This window comes from Hipposideros armiger, unplaced genomic scaffold, assembly GCF_001890085.2.
Source record: "Hipposideros armiger isolate ML-2016 unplaced genomic scaffold, ASM189008v1 scaffold_31, whole genome shotgun sequence".
Lineage (NCBI taxonomy): Eukaryota > Metazoa > Chordata > Mammalia > Chiroptera > Hipposideridae > Hipposideros > Hipposideros armiger.
Window position 1 is genome coordinate 2,407,289 of NW_017731381.1, and position 18,219 is coordinate 2,425,507.

Consider the following 18,219-nt stretch of genomic DNA (forward strand, 5'->3'; position numbering starts at 1 on the left):
AGAGAGAGAGAGAGAGACACTGTGGCCCCTGCTTTACAAACAGCACGCAGCTTTGAAATGACTGGGTTTCGTTTCAGTTGAGCTTCCAGTCCCTCTCTTCCGGAACAAGGTACTGAATATGTTCGGGGCAAGGTGTATCGCTATGAGAGCCGCCCTCCGCGAGCAGCGTTCCCAGCTACAGGAAGGAAGCTTCTCCCCACCATGTGGCCCAAGATGGAGATGTTAGACAGCTCTTCTTCTGAGGGTTGCTGGATTTAGTGAGAGAGGCGTTTTCTGAAGGTATTTTTCTCCCTTGTACACCCTGGGTAGTTGTCTCCTCCCTCAGTGAGCTCCGAGGGCCACCCAGGTCTCTCTGGGGAGCTTCTGTGTCCATCAGCTTCATCTTGAATATTCCTCCCTCATCAAGTACTCCTTGGCTGGCCTCCCCAGAGCTCACCCTCCCTTGGGATGGGGGTATCCTCCCCCGAGCACACTCTCCATAGATGTTCCTTTGTGCACGAGCACTCAGCGTGTTTCAGCCTGGGGATGCCCGTGACCTTTCTTCCCTCAGGGTCCCTAGAGGAGCCCTGAAGCAGCAACTATCACCCCCACTTTACAGATGAGGAACTGAGGCTTAGGAGAGAAAGAACCTTCCAAAGGTCCCTTGAGGCTGGTAGAGCTACTAGGAAGGAGGCTAGGCCCCATCTCCCCGGTCAGCTTCCATGGAGGCCTGCATTGCTGTGTTTTCCTATCAGACCCTGTGTCACAGTCTCCTCTGCCTCAGATTATAAGGCTTGGGAGGAGAGTCCATCTTGTCTCCATCCCCATACTAGAATTTAGCTATATCAGCCTTACTGAAGTTTGTTTACTTGTTTGTTTTGCGATGGACTTTTATACAATTTGTTCTAATTTTGAAGGAGTTCAGGAAGCCACATTGTGTTGGCTTATGGGTGCATTCCTGCCTGAGGAGGTTCTGCTCCATCTCTGATATGATACGGCCCTAATCCTGAGACATCATCACCTGGATACCAATCAAACATGGCTTGGCCACAGAGCCATGTTAAAGCTCTAGAATCAGGTACCCCCAGGGTAGAGAATGGCATTGGGGTTCTTTGGAAGCCCAGGGACTCATGGGTAGGATGGGCATTATGGGAGTGCTGAGTGTTTTGGTTTTCCACATGAACTGGAACCACCATTGGCCAGGCCTGGGTCTTCTTGGCTCTGCCAGGACAACCTGACTCCCTGAGTCCTGGCTCCTTGCTTCCCGTCACTGCATCGTATGTCCAGATTTCTTCACCACTGGCCTATCAAGACAGCACAACTGGATGCCTCTGTGTTTCCCTCCCACTGTATTGTCAGCAACCCCTTGGTAAGTTGTGTCTTGTTCACCGTCATGCCCTCAGTGGAGATCTGCACACAGTAGGTATTCACCAACTTCAGGCTGAAGTCCACTGAATAAAACCACAATACGTGATATAGCAAAAGGGGCCGCCTTACCTCATACAGCGTGATGACCCCATTGGTCTCGTTGGGAGGTTTCCACTGGATGTAGATCTTCTCCTCAAAGGGCCCCCCTTGGATGGACTCTAGAGGAACAGCTCCTGGAACTACAGAGGGGAAAAGTTAGAACCTTGATGTCACCTTCCATCTCATTTCCCCGGCCCCACTGACCTAGAAAGGAGTCGGCAGAGCTTTTCTGTAAAGGGTCACATAAGAAAATACTTCAGGCTTTGTGGAACCTACGGTCCCTGTTGTATTGACACAACTTGGCACTTAGAGCACAAAAAACAGCTGTAGACAATCCATAAATGAAAGGGTGTGGCTGCCTTCCAATGAAACTTTATTTCTAAAACCCGGCAATGGGCTGGAGTGGACCTGAAGGCCATGGTTTGCTCATCCCTGCCCTGGAAGGCCAGTGGCTTTTCATCTGCCGACTGAGCAAGCCTGGTCTTGAACTAAACTTGACCAGGGTAGGGAGGACGCCGTCACTAGGCCCTGGCCCTGCCAGCAGGTGGGTTCTGGAATCAGGCTCTGGCCTTAGGCCTGGTATTGGGGATTGCAAAGTGAGCTTCACAATCACTTTCCTAACCCTTCCGAGTTTTCTCCAACTATAGGAAGAGCTTCCTCAGTTGGGTCCGACAGGAGCTATGTGCCTTGATACCCCAATCCCATTAGAAGAAGCTCGCCTCACTCCAAGAGGGCAGCTAGTTTGCCTAGCTGCTGAGTCTCCAGTGCCTGGAACACAGCAGATGCTTAATAACCAAGGGCTGGTTGGATGACCTATGCTAGCATTTTGCCCTAATGGGCGAAATCTTTCCTGGGCTGCTTTGGGACCCAGTGTCCTCCTGCTCGATTCCACCATCATTATGACAGTCTGGAAGATGCTGAACCGAAAATAAATCAATCCTCAAACTTCCAGTTATAAGCCCCTAGAGAATCATGAATTCATGTAAATCATTACCGTATCTATTTATATTTTGGTATTATAAAAGCAGGTCTTTTTACTAAGCGTTTATGCTTTGATCAGAATTTTACATACATTATTTCATTTAAGCCACAACACTGCTCTCTGTTCAGGATGCACTGCCTCTTTTGTGCTGATAAGGGAACTGAGGCTAAGAGAATGAAATAACTTGCTCAAGGTCATATGGCTCTTAAGTTGCAGAGAGGGAACTGAGCACCTGTGTGTGAGCTTCAAAGCATATACTCTTCATCATCATGCTATGCCTCTCTAGATATAGCCTCGGCCGTATGTTGCAATCAGTTCCCTATTGTTAAATGAAAATACAGCTAGCTTTTCTCATTATGGACACGATACATAAAATGCATTGACTATTAAGAATATACAAAAAGATTAAAGAAAGAAAAGAATAAAATCACTCATAATCCCTGTAACTAGAGATATTTTTATGCTTCTGTATGTATATGTGCATATATATATATATATATATATAATTTTTAAAAATTAAACTCCTACTGTGCATATTGTTTTGTGACCTTCTTTTACCGCTAAACAAATCACAGATTAAAATAAAAAATCCTTAAATGTTCTTTGGGGCCACGTATGTTAATGGCTGCTTAGAGTAGAATATGCCCCCATTATAGTCTCCAATCCTTTATTATTGGGCAATAAAAGTTGGCTTACATTCTTTATAAGTAACACCGTAATGAGCATTCTTACAAATAAGTATTTGCATGGAACTCTGCTGATGTCCCTAAGATAAATTTTTGGAAATCAATGGACTGAGCCAAAGTTAATGAATGATTTTATTTTTAAGGCGTTTGACACATAGGGACAGATCGTTTTCCGGAAAGTGTGTACCATTCTGGAATCTCCAAAAGAAGAATATGCCTATTCCCAACCCTTGCCACCACTGACTATTTAAAAACAATAAGTGTACTTTTTTAAAATACTGGGAAGTACAGATTTGTTTTTCCGTTTAATGGGCCATTTCCATTGATTCTTTTATGAGCATGCTCTCTATGCCCTGTGCTCATTTTCCTGTTTGGCTCTTCATTTTTGTTCATCATTGTTTTATGAGCTTGTAATTATAATCTGTTTTTAAGGAGATAAGGTTTTTTTTTTTACATAGGTTACAAGTATTTTTCTGCCTTTTTTCATTTGCTTTTTAAATCTTTTAGGTATATAGAAGCTTCTAAGTAGTCGGATCTCTGATGGCTTTTCCTTATCCATTCATCTTTTCCACAAATATTTATTGACTATTTAGTATGACCAAGGGACTGTGGTAATCACTAGGAATGTGCCAGTGACAAAGAAAGATATAGTCAGATCCTTGATAAAGCCCATATCCTGAAAAGGGAAACAGACATTCCATAAATAATTACACTCATAATTAATTTTTAAAAGTTGTTATCAGGACTTTTGAGGTAAATACTCAAGGGTTTGAGGGAATTATGACAAGCAGAGAAAATCTAGTCTGGCAAGTCAGGATAATAACGGGAAAATAAGTTAGAGTCAGTGGACAAACAGAAGCTACTAGGGCACAGGCGGCAAAGGTGGGTATTGAGTGTGGTGGATAGCTTTGGGAGGGCAAGAACAGCAGGAGAAAAACCATCCTGGGCAGAAGAGATGGTAGCTTGGACCAGGGTGGTGGTTTGCAGAAGAGAAACAGATTGTGTAAGAGATTTGGGGGTGCGAAACTAGTGGTGATGGATAAGGGTGACGAAAGGACGAGAGGTGTCAAGGAAGACCCCTGCTCTTCTGTTTTAGACAACTGGAGCGGATCAGAGTTCACAGAGAGGATGCTTAGAAGAGGGCTAGTTTAGGAAAGGAAGCTGGTGAGTTCAGTTCGGTTAGACTTCATTTGAGTTGTGCGTACAACACCCACGTGGCAATGTTGAGCAGCAGTTGGGTATACAAGACTGGAGCCAATGTTTAGCCATCAAAACCATGGGCAGGAAATTGATCATACAGCAAGATCTTAGAGTAGAGGGAAACAAAAAAAGCAGGTCTAGGACTAGGCCATGAGGAATTCCAACATTAGCAATTAGGAGGAAAACAAAGAAACTGAGAAACTGGGATGCCATGTTCAGAGAGGCAACAAAAAGGGCTGAGTAGCAGATGCTGTTGGCTCCTTGGCCACTTACTAGTGCTTATGACGGAACACTGGCTACTCTGCCTGAAGGCCGTGGAAACAAGTTTGGTCTCTACCCAGGGCAAGCAAGAAGTGCCAGAGAATGAATGCCCCCAAAACATGCCTCAAGCAATGGAAGACAGGAAGTTGACGGATGAATATCCTAGTGTCCTCACAACTCAGCTGGGTTAACTGTCAGACATATTAATCCTTCTTAAACTATCTCAATTTCTGAACCCCCAGTACTGATTATTATTATTATTATTATTATTATTATTATTATTATTATTTCCAACCAACTGTGGACTGATACTACCATAAAATATATACACCCCAAAAAACAATAGAAAAGTAAAATAGTAAAAGTGAAATTAAAAACAGAAAATCCAAGCTCCTTCTTCTCAAAAATGTAACCTTTATAGCTGTAATTATCTTGTCATGAACCAGAAAGCACTCATGAGTCAGTGCTAGTCCTTGTATCACATTTGGAGTGGCCCTGTTCTACAACCCAGTTATTACAAGGTCACTTTCTGGATAACTCACCTTGGTTTACTTCCCTTCTGTGAGTCACTTCCTTTCCTCTTTACCAGTGGGACCTAGACCAACTCTTAAATAAATTCCTTGCATTAGTATCCATATCTCAGAGTCCAATAAACCCAAACGAAAATAATAAACCCAAACAAAAGTCTTATGTAAAAATACTTTCTCTACACTGAGGTCATAAGAATATTTTCTTAAATTTTCTTCAAAGAGTTTTAAAGTTATGCATCTTATATCTTCAACATATCTGCAGTGGTGTTTCCATGTCAAGTGTGAGCTGGGGATCCATTGTTTTCAATTCTCCCTCCCTATCCAAGGACCACTCAAAAGAAAAAGCAAATTATTTACTCGCGTGATCTGCCATGCTACCTTTGCCTTCCATCACATTTCCACATATGTATGGGTCTACTTCTAGGTTCTATTTTGTCCATTTATTCTATTAGATTACCCTTGTATTGATACCGTGACTTCATAAAAAAGATTTGTAGGGTCAGCCGAGTGGCTCAGTTGGTTAAGAGCTCGCTCAAGAGTTTGAGCTCTGAGCAACAGTGGTTCGATGCCCGGCCCGAGGTGAGCTGCTGCTGAGCTGCCAACAGGTGGCAGGATGGCTCAGCTAAAAACAAAACAAAACAAAACAAAAATTTGTAAGTCTTAATATCTACTAGAACAAGGCCTGCAACTCTGCACTTTTGTTCAGGACTATCTTAGGTATTCTTGCCTTTGCAACTTGCACATACATTTTAGGATGAGCTTGAAAATTTGCAAAATGTGTCTGATTTGTGTAGTGGAATGACATGCATTATAGATCAACTGGGAGATAATTTATGTCTTTATATATTATGTCTTTATAATATTGGATTTTCCCATCCATAAACATGGTATATCTCTTATTTAGGTCTTTAATGTCTTTCAGTGCTTTGTAGATTTCTATATACTATATAAATTAAAATATTTTGTCAGGCTTATTCCAAATACCATATACTTTTATTGTTATTTTAAATAAAATCTAAAAAAAAACCCACAGACCCTGTTTTAGTGCTTATTTAAATAGTTGACGTTTTAATGTTGACTTCTTTGTTAAATATGTTATATTCCCTTGTTAATTCTAATAATTTGTGTGCACATTTCTTTGGGTTATCTATGTAAAGAATCATAGCATCTGCAGTTAATAATAGTTTTGTTTTTTCCCAGTCTTTTAACTCTTGACTTAATTTTCTTGTCTTCAGCCAGAGCCACCAATACAATATTTAGGGGTGAGACTGATGAGCATCTGTGTTTTCTAATGTTAAAGAAAATGATTTTACTGTTTCCTCCTTGAGTATGGTGTTTGTAGGTTTCTTATAGTTATCCTTTATCAGGGTAACTTTATATTTTTTCATTCCTGGAATACAAGGATATTTTCTTTTTAAATCATACTGAGCTTTAACTGATGCTTTTTCCGTATCTATTGTGGTAATGATATGTTTTTGTCCCTCTCTTAGTTTGCTAACACAGTGAATTACATTAATGGATTTACTAATGCTGAAGCAATATTGATTTTCTGAAATAAACAAGCTTTCTTCCTAGTTGTATACAGGGCTGCATTGTTTGCTAATATTCTGTTTGGGGCATGTGCATTGAATTGCCCTTTTTTTTTTTTCATAATCAAAGCTGGTCTGGTTCAGATATCAAGGTCACCCTAGTGTCCTAAAACGAGGGGTGCTCCTTCTGCTCCTGCTCTCTGAGGCAAGATTGGGGTTACCAGTGCCCTGAGTGTTTGTCTGCTTGTACTTTGTAAAACCATGTGGGTCTGGCGTTTTCTTTGATGGAAGAGTTCAAACTACTGATCCTATTTCTCTATTTCTTATAAGATTATATACACATTTTTTTCTTTTAGTCAAGTTTGTACATTTATATTTTGCTAGGACTTTTGCCATATCCCATAAATGTCAAATTTATTGGTATATAAGAATATTTAGTATCCTCATTTCATCCTTTTTATTGAGAAATAACCATAACACAAGTGTATAAAACAAACATACATCTCATTAATTTAATAGTCAAATTTATATCCTCCAAAGGAAACCACTTTCTTAACTTCATAATGGCCATGACCTTGCTTCTCATTATAGTTTTTATTCCTTAAACATACATCCCTAAGCACGAGAGGGCTTGTTATTAAATAAAAATAATAAATACAATAAATAGTGCTAAACTCTGTTACAAAAGTCATTCTGGAAGAATTAACCTTTTACATTAACTTTCAGGCCAGGAACATGTGCTCCCCCAGCATCTATTTATCTGTTCTGTTGAGACTGTGGACTAGTGTTTTGTTCTATTTTCAAATCTTGTTTCTTGCTATAACTCTTAGGGGACATTTGTTTGCATTATCAGATTAGTCCCTTTAATAAAAATGAAAGCATGTTTACATCTGTCCAGTAGCCTTTCTTTATGCAACCTTATAAGAGGTGGTGTGCGATGGTCTAGTTTGGTAGGTCAAGATGTTCTGCTAGTGATTATATGAGATCGTTTTAAATATTTCTAACCTGGAGGGAGAGAATAATTTAAATGCACTTACTCATCCATTACTGGGCCAGATAAGGGGTCTACTTGCCTGGGGGGTGCTGGGAGGAAGGGGCGCGTGAGGGAAGGGAATAACCCGTAGCAGGAAGCTTTTCGGAGAGAGGCCTTTTTTTTTTGCTGTTTTGGGGGAGTAACCTGAGGATATCTGGGGCACTGCCCCTCCCTTTAACTGGAGTGTCTCTTCCTAAAGAGAGCCTTTCATGAAATCTCTCTCCTTTTCTTATTTTTTATTTCCTTATTTATTCATCTGCAGGCTTCGGGCCTCTGCTCTGTGGGCTGGCATATAAAGATGCCCACAATATTGCGAACTCCTCATGGCTTTCGCTCATCTACCAGCTCCATGCCCCCCACCCCTTGCCTCCAGCCCTGCTCCGTCAGAGTTTGAAGGTGTTGATGCAGTTGGGTTTGGAAGGCTTTTCTTCTTGTGCCCCAGGAGCAGAGAAGGGGCCTCTTTCCATGAACTCACAGCTCAGTCCTTTTTATCCCCATTTAGGTCTCCCTGGGGCTGACGATGTGATTTGCCTCCCGGTTTAGCAAGCTCATTCTGGCTCCTGAGTTGAGAAGAGTTGCAGAGGCCAGGCCTGAAGCTGAAAGACCATTTAGGAGATTGAGGCAATAATCCCAGGTTGGTGATCACAGTGGCTGGGACCAAAGAGCCAGCAGCAGAGGCTGTAAGAAACGGACTTGGTCTTGCTATACACTGAAGGACCAGCCAAGAGAAGGCGCTGGTGGATGGGATGTGGGAGCGAGCAGAGCAGCTGCCTGGCAGGAAGCACGGGGGCACCAATCACAGTGAAAACAAGGGGCTGAAGGGGGTTCCCTGGAGTTGCGCCATCAGAGCCATGGATGTGATAGAAGGGCAGAATCAAGGTTTTTGACTCAAGCCACTAATAAAATGGAGTTGCCAGGAAGTGATAATGGAGAAGACCAGGGGGAAGAATGTGTTGGGTGGTGGGTGAGGGATGACCAGGAGTTCAGCTCTGGACACGCTGAATTCCAGAGGCCATTAGCAATCCAGGTGGTTAGGTACAACAGGCAGTTGGATAAATGACTTTGGAGCTGGGGCAGGAGAAAGGCCCAGCCTGGGGCTATCACTTGGGGGAAGTTCATTAGCATATGGATGGATTTTAAAGCCAAGAGATTGGAGGACCTAATTACGGGGAGTGAGTGTGGAACAATGGTGAGCCCACTGTGCCTGCAGCCAAATACAGCCAGCTGCTTGTTTGGTAAATAAAAGTTTATATTGGAACACTGCCAGGCTCATCCATTTCTCGGAGTGAGGTGTTTGAAGTCTAGATTACAGAGGCATTATAGGTTCTTTTAAAATGGCCCCTTGCCCATGGCTAACAGGAATTTTGCATAGACCACTGGTTTGGTTTTTCCTAGTTATATACCCTTGATCCAAAAGCTGTCTGCCACGTCTGACATTGTCCACAGAGCACTTAATACCGAGAGTAGCTTAGGTGCTGTACATACAGGCTTTCATGTAGCACACCTTAAAGCGGCTGGTGGTATCATCCGCATTTTACAGAGGAGGGCACTGAAGTGTACAGAATACAACTACTTCAACCACGGTTGCATAACAAAGCAGTGAATGGAACCTGGATGTGGCTTAGATCCTCCTGTCTCCAAAGTGTTTTTTGAATTCACCCCTGTCTTTCATCACCTGGTAGACACAGGGACTCAGAAAGGCTGAAAGGCAGTCACACCACCAGTTAGTGGCAAAACCAAGATGTCTCAGCCCCAGGCCAAGGCTCCTTTTGCCACACCACACTCCATAAGTCAAGGTGTCCTTTGCAAGGAAGCAGACTTATTTTCCTTTGACCCATTTGGGTCTTTTCCCCCACCCTCCTCTGTCTCATTGTAAAAAGGTTTCTTGGATAAAGGTTCCTTGTTTGTCTTCTAATTCTGTGTTGCTTTACCCTTTCTTTTTTTTCCCCCTTTATAATTCTTTAATGAATCCACATATTCCCTTTCCACAATTTCATTTCTTCTTCTATCTAACAGCATGAAACTTTCCATCCTTTTGACAGAGTTCTACAACAAAGGTTAATTACTTTATAATTTCATTCTCTTAAAAAAAAAAGCACACTAAAATTGCTAATTTTAACTGTGCTTCTTGTCAGTAGGTTCATGTAAATTCACTGCAATTAAACCAGATGTTTTCTTCTGCCTAAAGTCAGGTGGTAATTTAAGGGAAATTTTCATTTTGACATAAAGGAATGCAGAGTGTAATCAAGGGAAGTTTTTTCCTCTCCTCTCCTATCTTATCCTCTCCTCTCTTCCCCTCCATTTTCGTATCTGAGAAGTGGGGCTAATGATGGTGAGCTTTGGGGGCAGTTGTGAGAAGGAACAATTCAGCCATGTAAAAGCACAGAACCTGTACCGTCAATAGAAGTTTCCCTTCCTGCTTATCTTGTTTAGGCTTTTTTTTTTTTTTGCCATTATACATGCCATATTTGTTGGTTAGTTGGTTCATTATAAACTAACTCAGAACTAACTTAAGAAAAATTGAAATAAGGGCCACCATTACATAAGACTGTAAGTGAGTCTCATGGAGACAAGACGGATTTAGATAATTTCAATTTACTTGTATTTTGCAGTCTTGTTGGAGGAAAGATAACCTTTCTGGATAAATTTTTACCTCTTAAGATGTCAAATATATCTTTTTAATGGAACTATACAGTGGTGTGCTAGTAAATGGTTCACAAATAGCTTTCCAGGAAAAACAAAACACCAATGCTTGCCCATTTACATGGTGTAAATATCCCACTGTGGCCAATTTCAAGAAAAGGATGTGGTATCATGGAATACAGAGGTAGGAAGGGAGGCTAGTGATCAGCTCTAGCAAGCTAGTATGAATACAGATAAAATACATCCCTCTGACAAACCAGTGTATAGAAACAGGACCTGGGCTATCGTGAAAGCAGTGTGGGCTTTGATGTCAGACATTCATTTATTCAACAAACAGTTAAAGAGCACCTACTATGTGCCTGGCAGACAATATATATGTGTACACACACACACACACACACACACACACACACACACACACACACACTATTTCAGATGATGGTAAGTGCTATAGAAAAAATAAAGCAAAGAGAGCGTTAGGGAGGTTTGGGCCAGGTATAGGATTATGTATTAGATGACTGGGGTAAAAAATCATGAATGAGATTTTGAGATCTATTTATTGGCTCTGCCATTTGTTGCTTGGTAACCTTGGACAGCTGCCTTAACCACTCTGTGCCTCGGATTTCTCTTCTACACCACTCTATCAACAGCGCCTACACCACAGCGCTTGGCGATTGTACGAATGCAGAATACCAGCACAATGCCAAGCTCCTAGTGAGCATCCAAAAACTATGCCAGCATTTTCCTTGCCCGTTACAGTATCTCAAGGTCATCTGTGTAAACATCAAACAAGTTCTGAGCTCTAAATAAGTGGTGCCTTCAGGATAGACCAAGGTGTGTATAGCTTTTTGCCTTTCTACTAAATGACTTGGGACTGCGTTACTTGTTGCTTTGCTGTTACTGCCTTTTATATGTTTTTTTCTCACTTTTCTCTTTTCCAGATTTTACACGCTGCATCATGTTCCTACACCTGTACCTATCTCTAGCAACATGCAGCCTCCTGTGACCTGAGAAACCAGACGACTAGGCTTGTTAGAAATGCATATAAAGCATAGGTGCTCATTCCTGAGATGTGTCAGTCTTCTCTACAATTAAAGTACGTTTACTGTATTGTAGTAAGTGAAATAATGTATGCATTGTATGTGATTAATCATATTATATATCAACTGCCAGGGGTGCCCAAAATATGTATACACATGACTTGCGTTCATCTTTTGTTATTGGTATACATTGAGTATTGCGATTTTAATACAGTTTTTTTCCTTTCTTAAAATGTGTGTACCTTTTTTGGCACCCTCTGTACATGGATAGACTATACATTATATTATTAATCACAGATGTTTACATAATTATTATAAATTATACGGGAGCCTAAATTTCCTTATTATAAAAATAAGAAACCTAATATCATTTCCTTGTTCACATTTGGGGCTAAGATTAAATAAATCAACACTGCTGGTGAAAACATAGAATGATACGTCGTCTGTGGAGGATTATGTCAACATCTAACAAAATTTCATATGCATTTACCCTTTGTCCCTAGCAGTTCCACTTCTAGGAATTTCCCCGGAAAATACATCTCCACAAATGCCAAACAGCATGTGCGCAAGGGTGTTTGCTACAGTATTATTTGTCATAGCAAATAATGGGGAACAACCAAAGTGTCCATGGGAACCCTGCTTGAATGAACCATGGTAGACCCACACAGTGAACTCCCATCAGCTCTACAAAGGAACAACACAAGTCCCTACAAGCCAACATGGAGTGATTTCCAAGATATATCAAGTGAACAAAAACACAAGATGAAGAGTATATCTATGATGCTGTCTTTTATATAAAACATAAGAGGAAGAAAAATAGTTTTTAGTTTCATGCAAGATGAACTATAGGAAAGATCTACCCAGAATGAATAAAAATGGTTACCCTTCAGGTGTGGCTAGGAACCGTGTGAAAGAGATAGATGGTGGCGATGCTTCTCCATGTGCCTCTTTTTATTTAGTTTTGACTTTTGAATCATGCAACTGTTTTGATGGATGTTAAAAATAACGACACTAAATAGAAAAGGAAGGGGGGGAAGCAAACCTTAAAACTGAAACAAATGAACCTAACTGAGTATCAAACTGATAAAATAACCATACAGTAAACAAAAACAAACAAAAAACAAACCACCGAACCTTTGAATACAGTATTTTGGCTGCCAAAAAAGAGAAAAAATGAAAAGAAAAGTCTTTAACCTTAGTACCTTTCTTGTTGGTTAGAAGAATTGGTATTGTAATTCTGAAGCTATTTTTTATGTCTTGTAAAATGGAGCAAATGAAAAAAAAAATGTGGATGTTGAGAACCGGGTTCTCACTGTGGGAGAAGGGAGATATATGTATGGAATGAGAACAAATGCAGAAGATTCCTGAGGTGTTAAATTTGAATCAGCATGAACTCATGATTTAAAACAGATAAATTATATTCCCCAGCTCTACCTACTCGAAGAGTCTAGAGGCAATAACGCCCCACTGAGCACACCTAAGTTGTATATCTTCCTGCCAAAATACCACTCCCCACTGAAAGCAACCCCAGATCCTTAGATAAGTGGCTGACTTCAGGTGTGGGGCAGAGACATTCCAAGGACAATCTAGAATATTGTGCTGTGTCAGAAGCAAGGAAGACTAATGAGAACGTGTCCAAAGGACCTAGAAGCCCATTTGAAGGGCCTCTGACTAGCCTTCCAGGAGACCATTTGAGCATTGGAAAGAATTATACATATTACTGGATATTAATACATTGAGTCAAATGATCGATGAGTCACAAGGGATACTAAAACTGGGGATGGGGGTGACGAGAGAGAAAAGCTCTTCTATAAAGAAAAATGTTAATAACATGCAGAGGGAATGATAGATTTAAAATTCACCTTTTTGTTAATACCAATGTACTACTGGATTCAGGTGAGGATTATGAAGGGGTGCTAAAACCACTGGGTGAAAAGTTCTAGGGGACCAGGATGATCACAGAACCTGAACTGTCACTGCGCAGATGAGTTGAATTACAAAGGGAAATGGGTATTGCATTTACAGTGGTGGGACGGGGTGGTCGCCGGCTTACTAAGTGACCAAATGCAGCATCACCCGTGGAGGGGATCCTTTACGTTATGTACCTCTTGACATGATACAGTGAGAAATATACATCACCAACCCAGGTCGCATTTTTGCCAAAAATGTCTCGTCATCTGGTTTGTCACATAAGGTCAGGTTTAACATTTTTGGAAACGTGTACGTGGATTGTCTTTTTGGTGATTTAAAAGTGAATGCTCAATTTCTCAGGTGTTCTATAGTGTTGAGGCTCTGTAGGAGAATGTCCTTATCTTTAGGTCATGTACAGGAAAGAGCTCAGAGGTCAGCTGTCATGATTTCTGTAAGTTCCTTTTAAATAGTTAAGAAATATTATAGGTAGTTTTAGATATGATATTTCCATACCATATGTATCATATCGATATATGAATAAGATATATGTAGCAAAGCGTTAACAAAATGTTGAGGCTAGGTGAAGGGTTTACAGGTCTTTTTTGTACTATTGTTTCAATTTTTCTATTGCTTTGAAAATTTCAAACTGAAATCTTGGGGATGCGTCATTGCATATAACACACCTGTTGGTGCCTGGCACACATGGGCACTCAGTAAATGGCAGTCTAAACGAGACCATCGTCAACGTCGTGTCTGACTTTCAAGGCCTCATATATTCCATTCCGCAGTCTGGGCTATCATCTGGTAAAAGGTGGGGAAGTAACCACTAAGTAAATGAACTGTGGTTTTGAATGAGACATTAGTGAAAAGGGGAAACATCAAGAACCCGTTTCGTCTCTTTCCAACAGCTGCTTCTCCAACGAAGCAACGGGGCTCAATGGCCATGAACTTCTCTCACCAGCAGTGGATTCCTTCCCAGGCCCTCAAAGACACTGGGGTGCCCGAATGACAAATTCTACAAATTCCCCAGAAGACAATGTTGTAGCACAGGCGAAAGCAGCGTGAGTCCAGTCAGCTCAGTGCCGTGAGGATGCTTTGTGGTTCCCGAGGGGGGTTCATTTAATGGACTAGAGCCTGGCTCCAGCCTCAGGTTGGCTTCGATGTGAAAGAGCTCCCAGGCAACAGAAATGGTGCCCCACCTTCCTCAGGAGGAATGGCGCCTAATCCTGGCACACAGAGGGAGCCTGTGCCCTTCCGAGAGCTTCCTTCAGCCCAGTGGTTCCAAGATGGGGCCTCAGGATCCTACAAGACTGAGGATTGGTGTCTCGTATGTTGGTGTTTTTAATATGATGATGTCCACACATCCCCGTAGAGTAGGAATTGATGTTTTATTAATGGTGCTTAATTAAAACTTAATTTCCAAGCACTGCTGCTCTCATGTTGTTTTAATAAAAGCTTTGTGATTTTTTTTTTTCCTGGTGACAAGGAGAAAGGGGGAGGTTGAGGCATGGCATAAAGACGGAACTGGGTTTTGCTGTTGCACATGTTGGGAATCCTCAAAAAGCAGCCCAAGGTGGGCAGGGCATCCGGAAAAAAAACTCCCGAGTTTCTTCTGAGCCAAACCCTGTCATCCATCTCCTGATCCCTGAATATTCATGTTGGGTTTCAACAGTGACTCACTCCTCCCTAAGAACCCATGGCCACTTGTCACTAAACCACCCTTCCTGCCCTGACTCTGCTTCTCAGATCACACTGCCATTCCTTGAAAGTCTATGTCAGGTTTTCTCCAGACAGTTGGAGTAGATGCTTAGCGCTCTGGAGAGGTTTCCTAGAGCAGGTATGTGGTTTCTGGGTTGCTTGTGCTACTGGATCCAACACCAATACCCCCCCCCCCCCCTGTGATTTACTGCAAATGTGGCAGCTACATGTATTGAAAACTTACCAGCTGCTGGGCATTATACCAATTTCTTTATATACCACCCCCTTGAAGGAGCACAACCACCTATAAGGCAGGCACTATTTTTATCTCCATTTTATCATTGAGGAAACCAAGGCCCTGAGAGGCGGAGCGACTTGTCCTAGGTGTGTTTGGCTCCAGGCTCTGCCTCCTAAACCAGTGCATTCTGTCTTCTGCCTGCTGGAGGAACAAGCTGATCATTTTTGAAACAATGAGCCAGATCCAGGGAAAGGCCTGGACGCTTTATCAGAAGCCAAACCCAGGGCCACACCTCCTGGGCTGCAGAACGCAGCCAAGGTGAGCTGCCCCCCCCCTCTGCCCGCCATGTTCGAGGTTGCATAAGAATGGATTCACAGGAAGCCGATCACTCAGGCCACCTGGAGAAACTGGTCCAGGGGGAGAGCTGCGCCCACGAAGGACTGAGGTTCATGGCAAGGCAGGAAGATGGGGGGGCTGAGGTGACAGAAGCTGGGTCCCCAGTGCTGCTGCTGCCGCCTAGAAGTACAGTCTATAGGGGTTGCAAAAAGAGTGGCTGCAAGGATGAATTTAAGAGGCTCAGGAAGGGTTTGTCGTGGAGGTGGGCTGTGCAACACTTTCGGTCCAGGATGGGACTTGGGGGAAATGAGAATCAGGGGACAGGGTGAGAAGAGGCTGGCACTTTTCCCTCTATCTCCTTAGGGGGCTTTGCATCTGAGGATGTGGGTCTGGACCTCACCAGGGGCCACCAGGGGTCCTGAGACGTGCTCAGACGAAACAAGAGTACCAGGCAGGATACCCACGTTCGTTGTGTCTCGAGGATCTAAGGCGAATCTGAGTCAAGTGGGTGTGTTTGCATCACGGAGCTGACAATGACTGTGCTCTGCCCAGATCCCTTCAGATCCCTTTAAACCATTTGGCACCCCTTGACCTTTCGCCTTCATGGGCAGAGAGCCCCAAGTTCCTGAAAATCGACTTCCCAATCCTCCCTCCCCATCCCAGCCCTAACCACTGGCCGGCAGCTCCCATCCCTGATTTGGAAGAGTGATGCCTAAGCTTCCCTGTAGAGCTCTTCTGCAGGTCCAGGTCGCAGGCCCCCTTTGCTGGACTTGGCCGGAAGCTGAACCCTGGCTTCCTCCCCTTCCCTGTCCTGCTTCCCCCACTCCCTTCCCAGTCTCCCCTGGGAAAACTTCCTTTTTAAAAAAAAAAATTTATTGTGGAAAAACTTCCTTAATGCATCACATGAACACAAATCTACATCTCAGGGTCTGATTCTAGGGAACTAACTAAAGACATCCCACAAGGCCAGAGGCCGTCTGGCTGGAGGGAACATGGCCTATGGCCATGGAGAAATGTTTCCTAGGTAAGTCCCAGAATGAAGTTCCATCCTCCCACGAACAAGATAACTGCTGTGATAGAGTGAGAAGCAACATGCAAGGAGAGCCTGGGAAGGAACACCCAAGTCAGCTTCCGGCAGTCAGGGAGAGCTTCCTGGAGGAAGTAGCATGTGAGCAAAGACTTGAAAGATTAATAGAGCTTGTCCTGCAAACACCGAGGAAATGGTTGTTCCAAGCAGGAGAAACCGCATGGGCAAGGGCAGAGGCGGGGGAAGAGTGATGTGTTCTAAGACGCATGCGTGGCTCTGGAGTCCTGGAGTCTTGAGCTAAGAGGCAGGCTGGAAGGTAAGTAGCAGGGAGCAGACTCGGCAGAGCCTTGTGTGAGTGGAGGTGGGAAGGGAGAAAAGAGGCACCTAGGCTGGCTTCAGGTCTTTCTCTGGACTTGCTAGATGCAGTTCACTGAGGTGAGGCACAGAGAGAGAAGTCAAGATACAAGAGATCAGTTCATTTTTGGAGCCTTTGGGTTTGAGATGCCTGTAGGACTTCCAAGTGAGTATCCGGCTGGGTGAATCCAATGTGCGCGCTACGCTCTTTATATGTATTTTCAGATTTTAATTCTTAGAGAATCCCGAGTTTTCTGACTCCCACACTCCACATGCTTAAGCAATACGATATACAGCTTGTCTGTTAGAGGCATCAAAGTGGTTAAATGTTGGTTATCGAAGGTGGTATAAAGTGAGAAGGGGGACGGAGGTACAGAAAGGTCAAACTCCAGGGCGTGTCTGAGGCAGAGCTGCTGTGTCTATGGGAACAGCGCCCCCTGGAGTTGCGCGATGTAAAGCCTGCACTGAGGACCTTGGAAACGAAGCAGACGCAGAACAGGAGATTAAAGAAGCAGGAAAAAAAGCCAAACCCCTCTTAACCGACAGGCGCGGCCCAGTGAGCAGGCCCAACATTCCCCACTCCCGGAAGCGTCTCCCTCACTCACCGTCCTCCTCTGTCTGCACCACCAGCTCCTCGCTCTCCATCCGGCCCTCGGGGTTGGACAGCAGGAGCCGCAGCCGGATGGTCATGAAGGGGCGCAGGCCCCTCAGCGTGTAGTGGGAGGAGGTCTGAATGACCTCCTCAGCCTCGTACTGCTGCTGGTTGAACACGTACTGGTACTGCACCGTGAGGTTGTAGCTGTGACAGCGGGTCACCGCGTAGCCGAAGGGCTCCCACTGCAGGGTCAGCTGCCGGGCTCGGATGTCCACAATCTCCACGTTCTGCGGGCCGTGCACTGGGTCTGCAAGACACAGGAGGGGACTGTCAGGATGGCTGGGGTGGGTGTCTCGGGGGAATGGTGGAGAACAGCTCTTCAGACTGATCTCAGCCATTCAGCCACCGCTTCATGGTGTCAGCCACACCGAGTAGCGTTTAACATGCGTCTGTCAATGAGACTCCCTTTTCTTACTTAAATACATGCATCTAAAAGAAAACAAAACTAGGGCCAGACCAGCGGCTCAGTTGGTTAAGAGTGCGAGCTCTGAGCAACAGGGTCGCAGGTTCGATTCCCACATGGGTCAGTGAACTGCACAGGAGCTGAGCTGCCCTGAGGTGCCGATGGTGGCTGATGGCTCAGTGGTTTGAGCGCATGCTCCTAGCAACAAGGTTTCCCAGTGACTACCGTATGGGATGGTGGGCTATGC

The 18,219-nt window shown here is 43.6% G+C and overlaps 1 protein-coding gene across 1 annotated transcript in view; it reads right to left on the bottom strand.

Moving 5' to 3' along the window:
- PTPRT (protein tyrosine phosphatase receptor type T) overlaps window positions 1-18,219 on the bottom strand; it is a 1,070,914-nt gene that overhangs the window by 352,379 nt on the left and 700,316 nt on the right. Inside the window, exons 8-9 of the mRNA XM_019636904.1 lie at window positions 17,520-17,816; window positions 1,477-1,586 (exon numbers count right to left, since the gene is read on the bottom strand). Coding sequence (XP_019492449.1) covers window positions 1,477-1,586; window positions 17,520-17,816 — 407 coding nt within the window. The remainder of the gene's footprint in view (window positions 1-1,476; window positions 1,587-17,519; window positions 17,817-18,219) is intronic.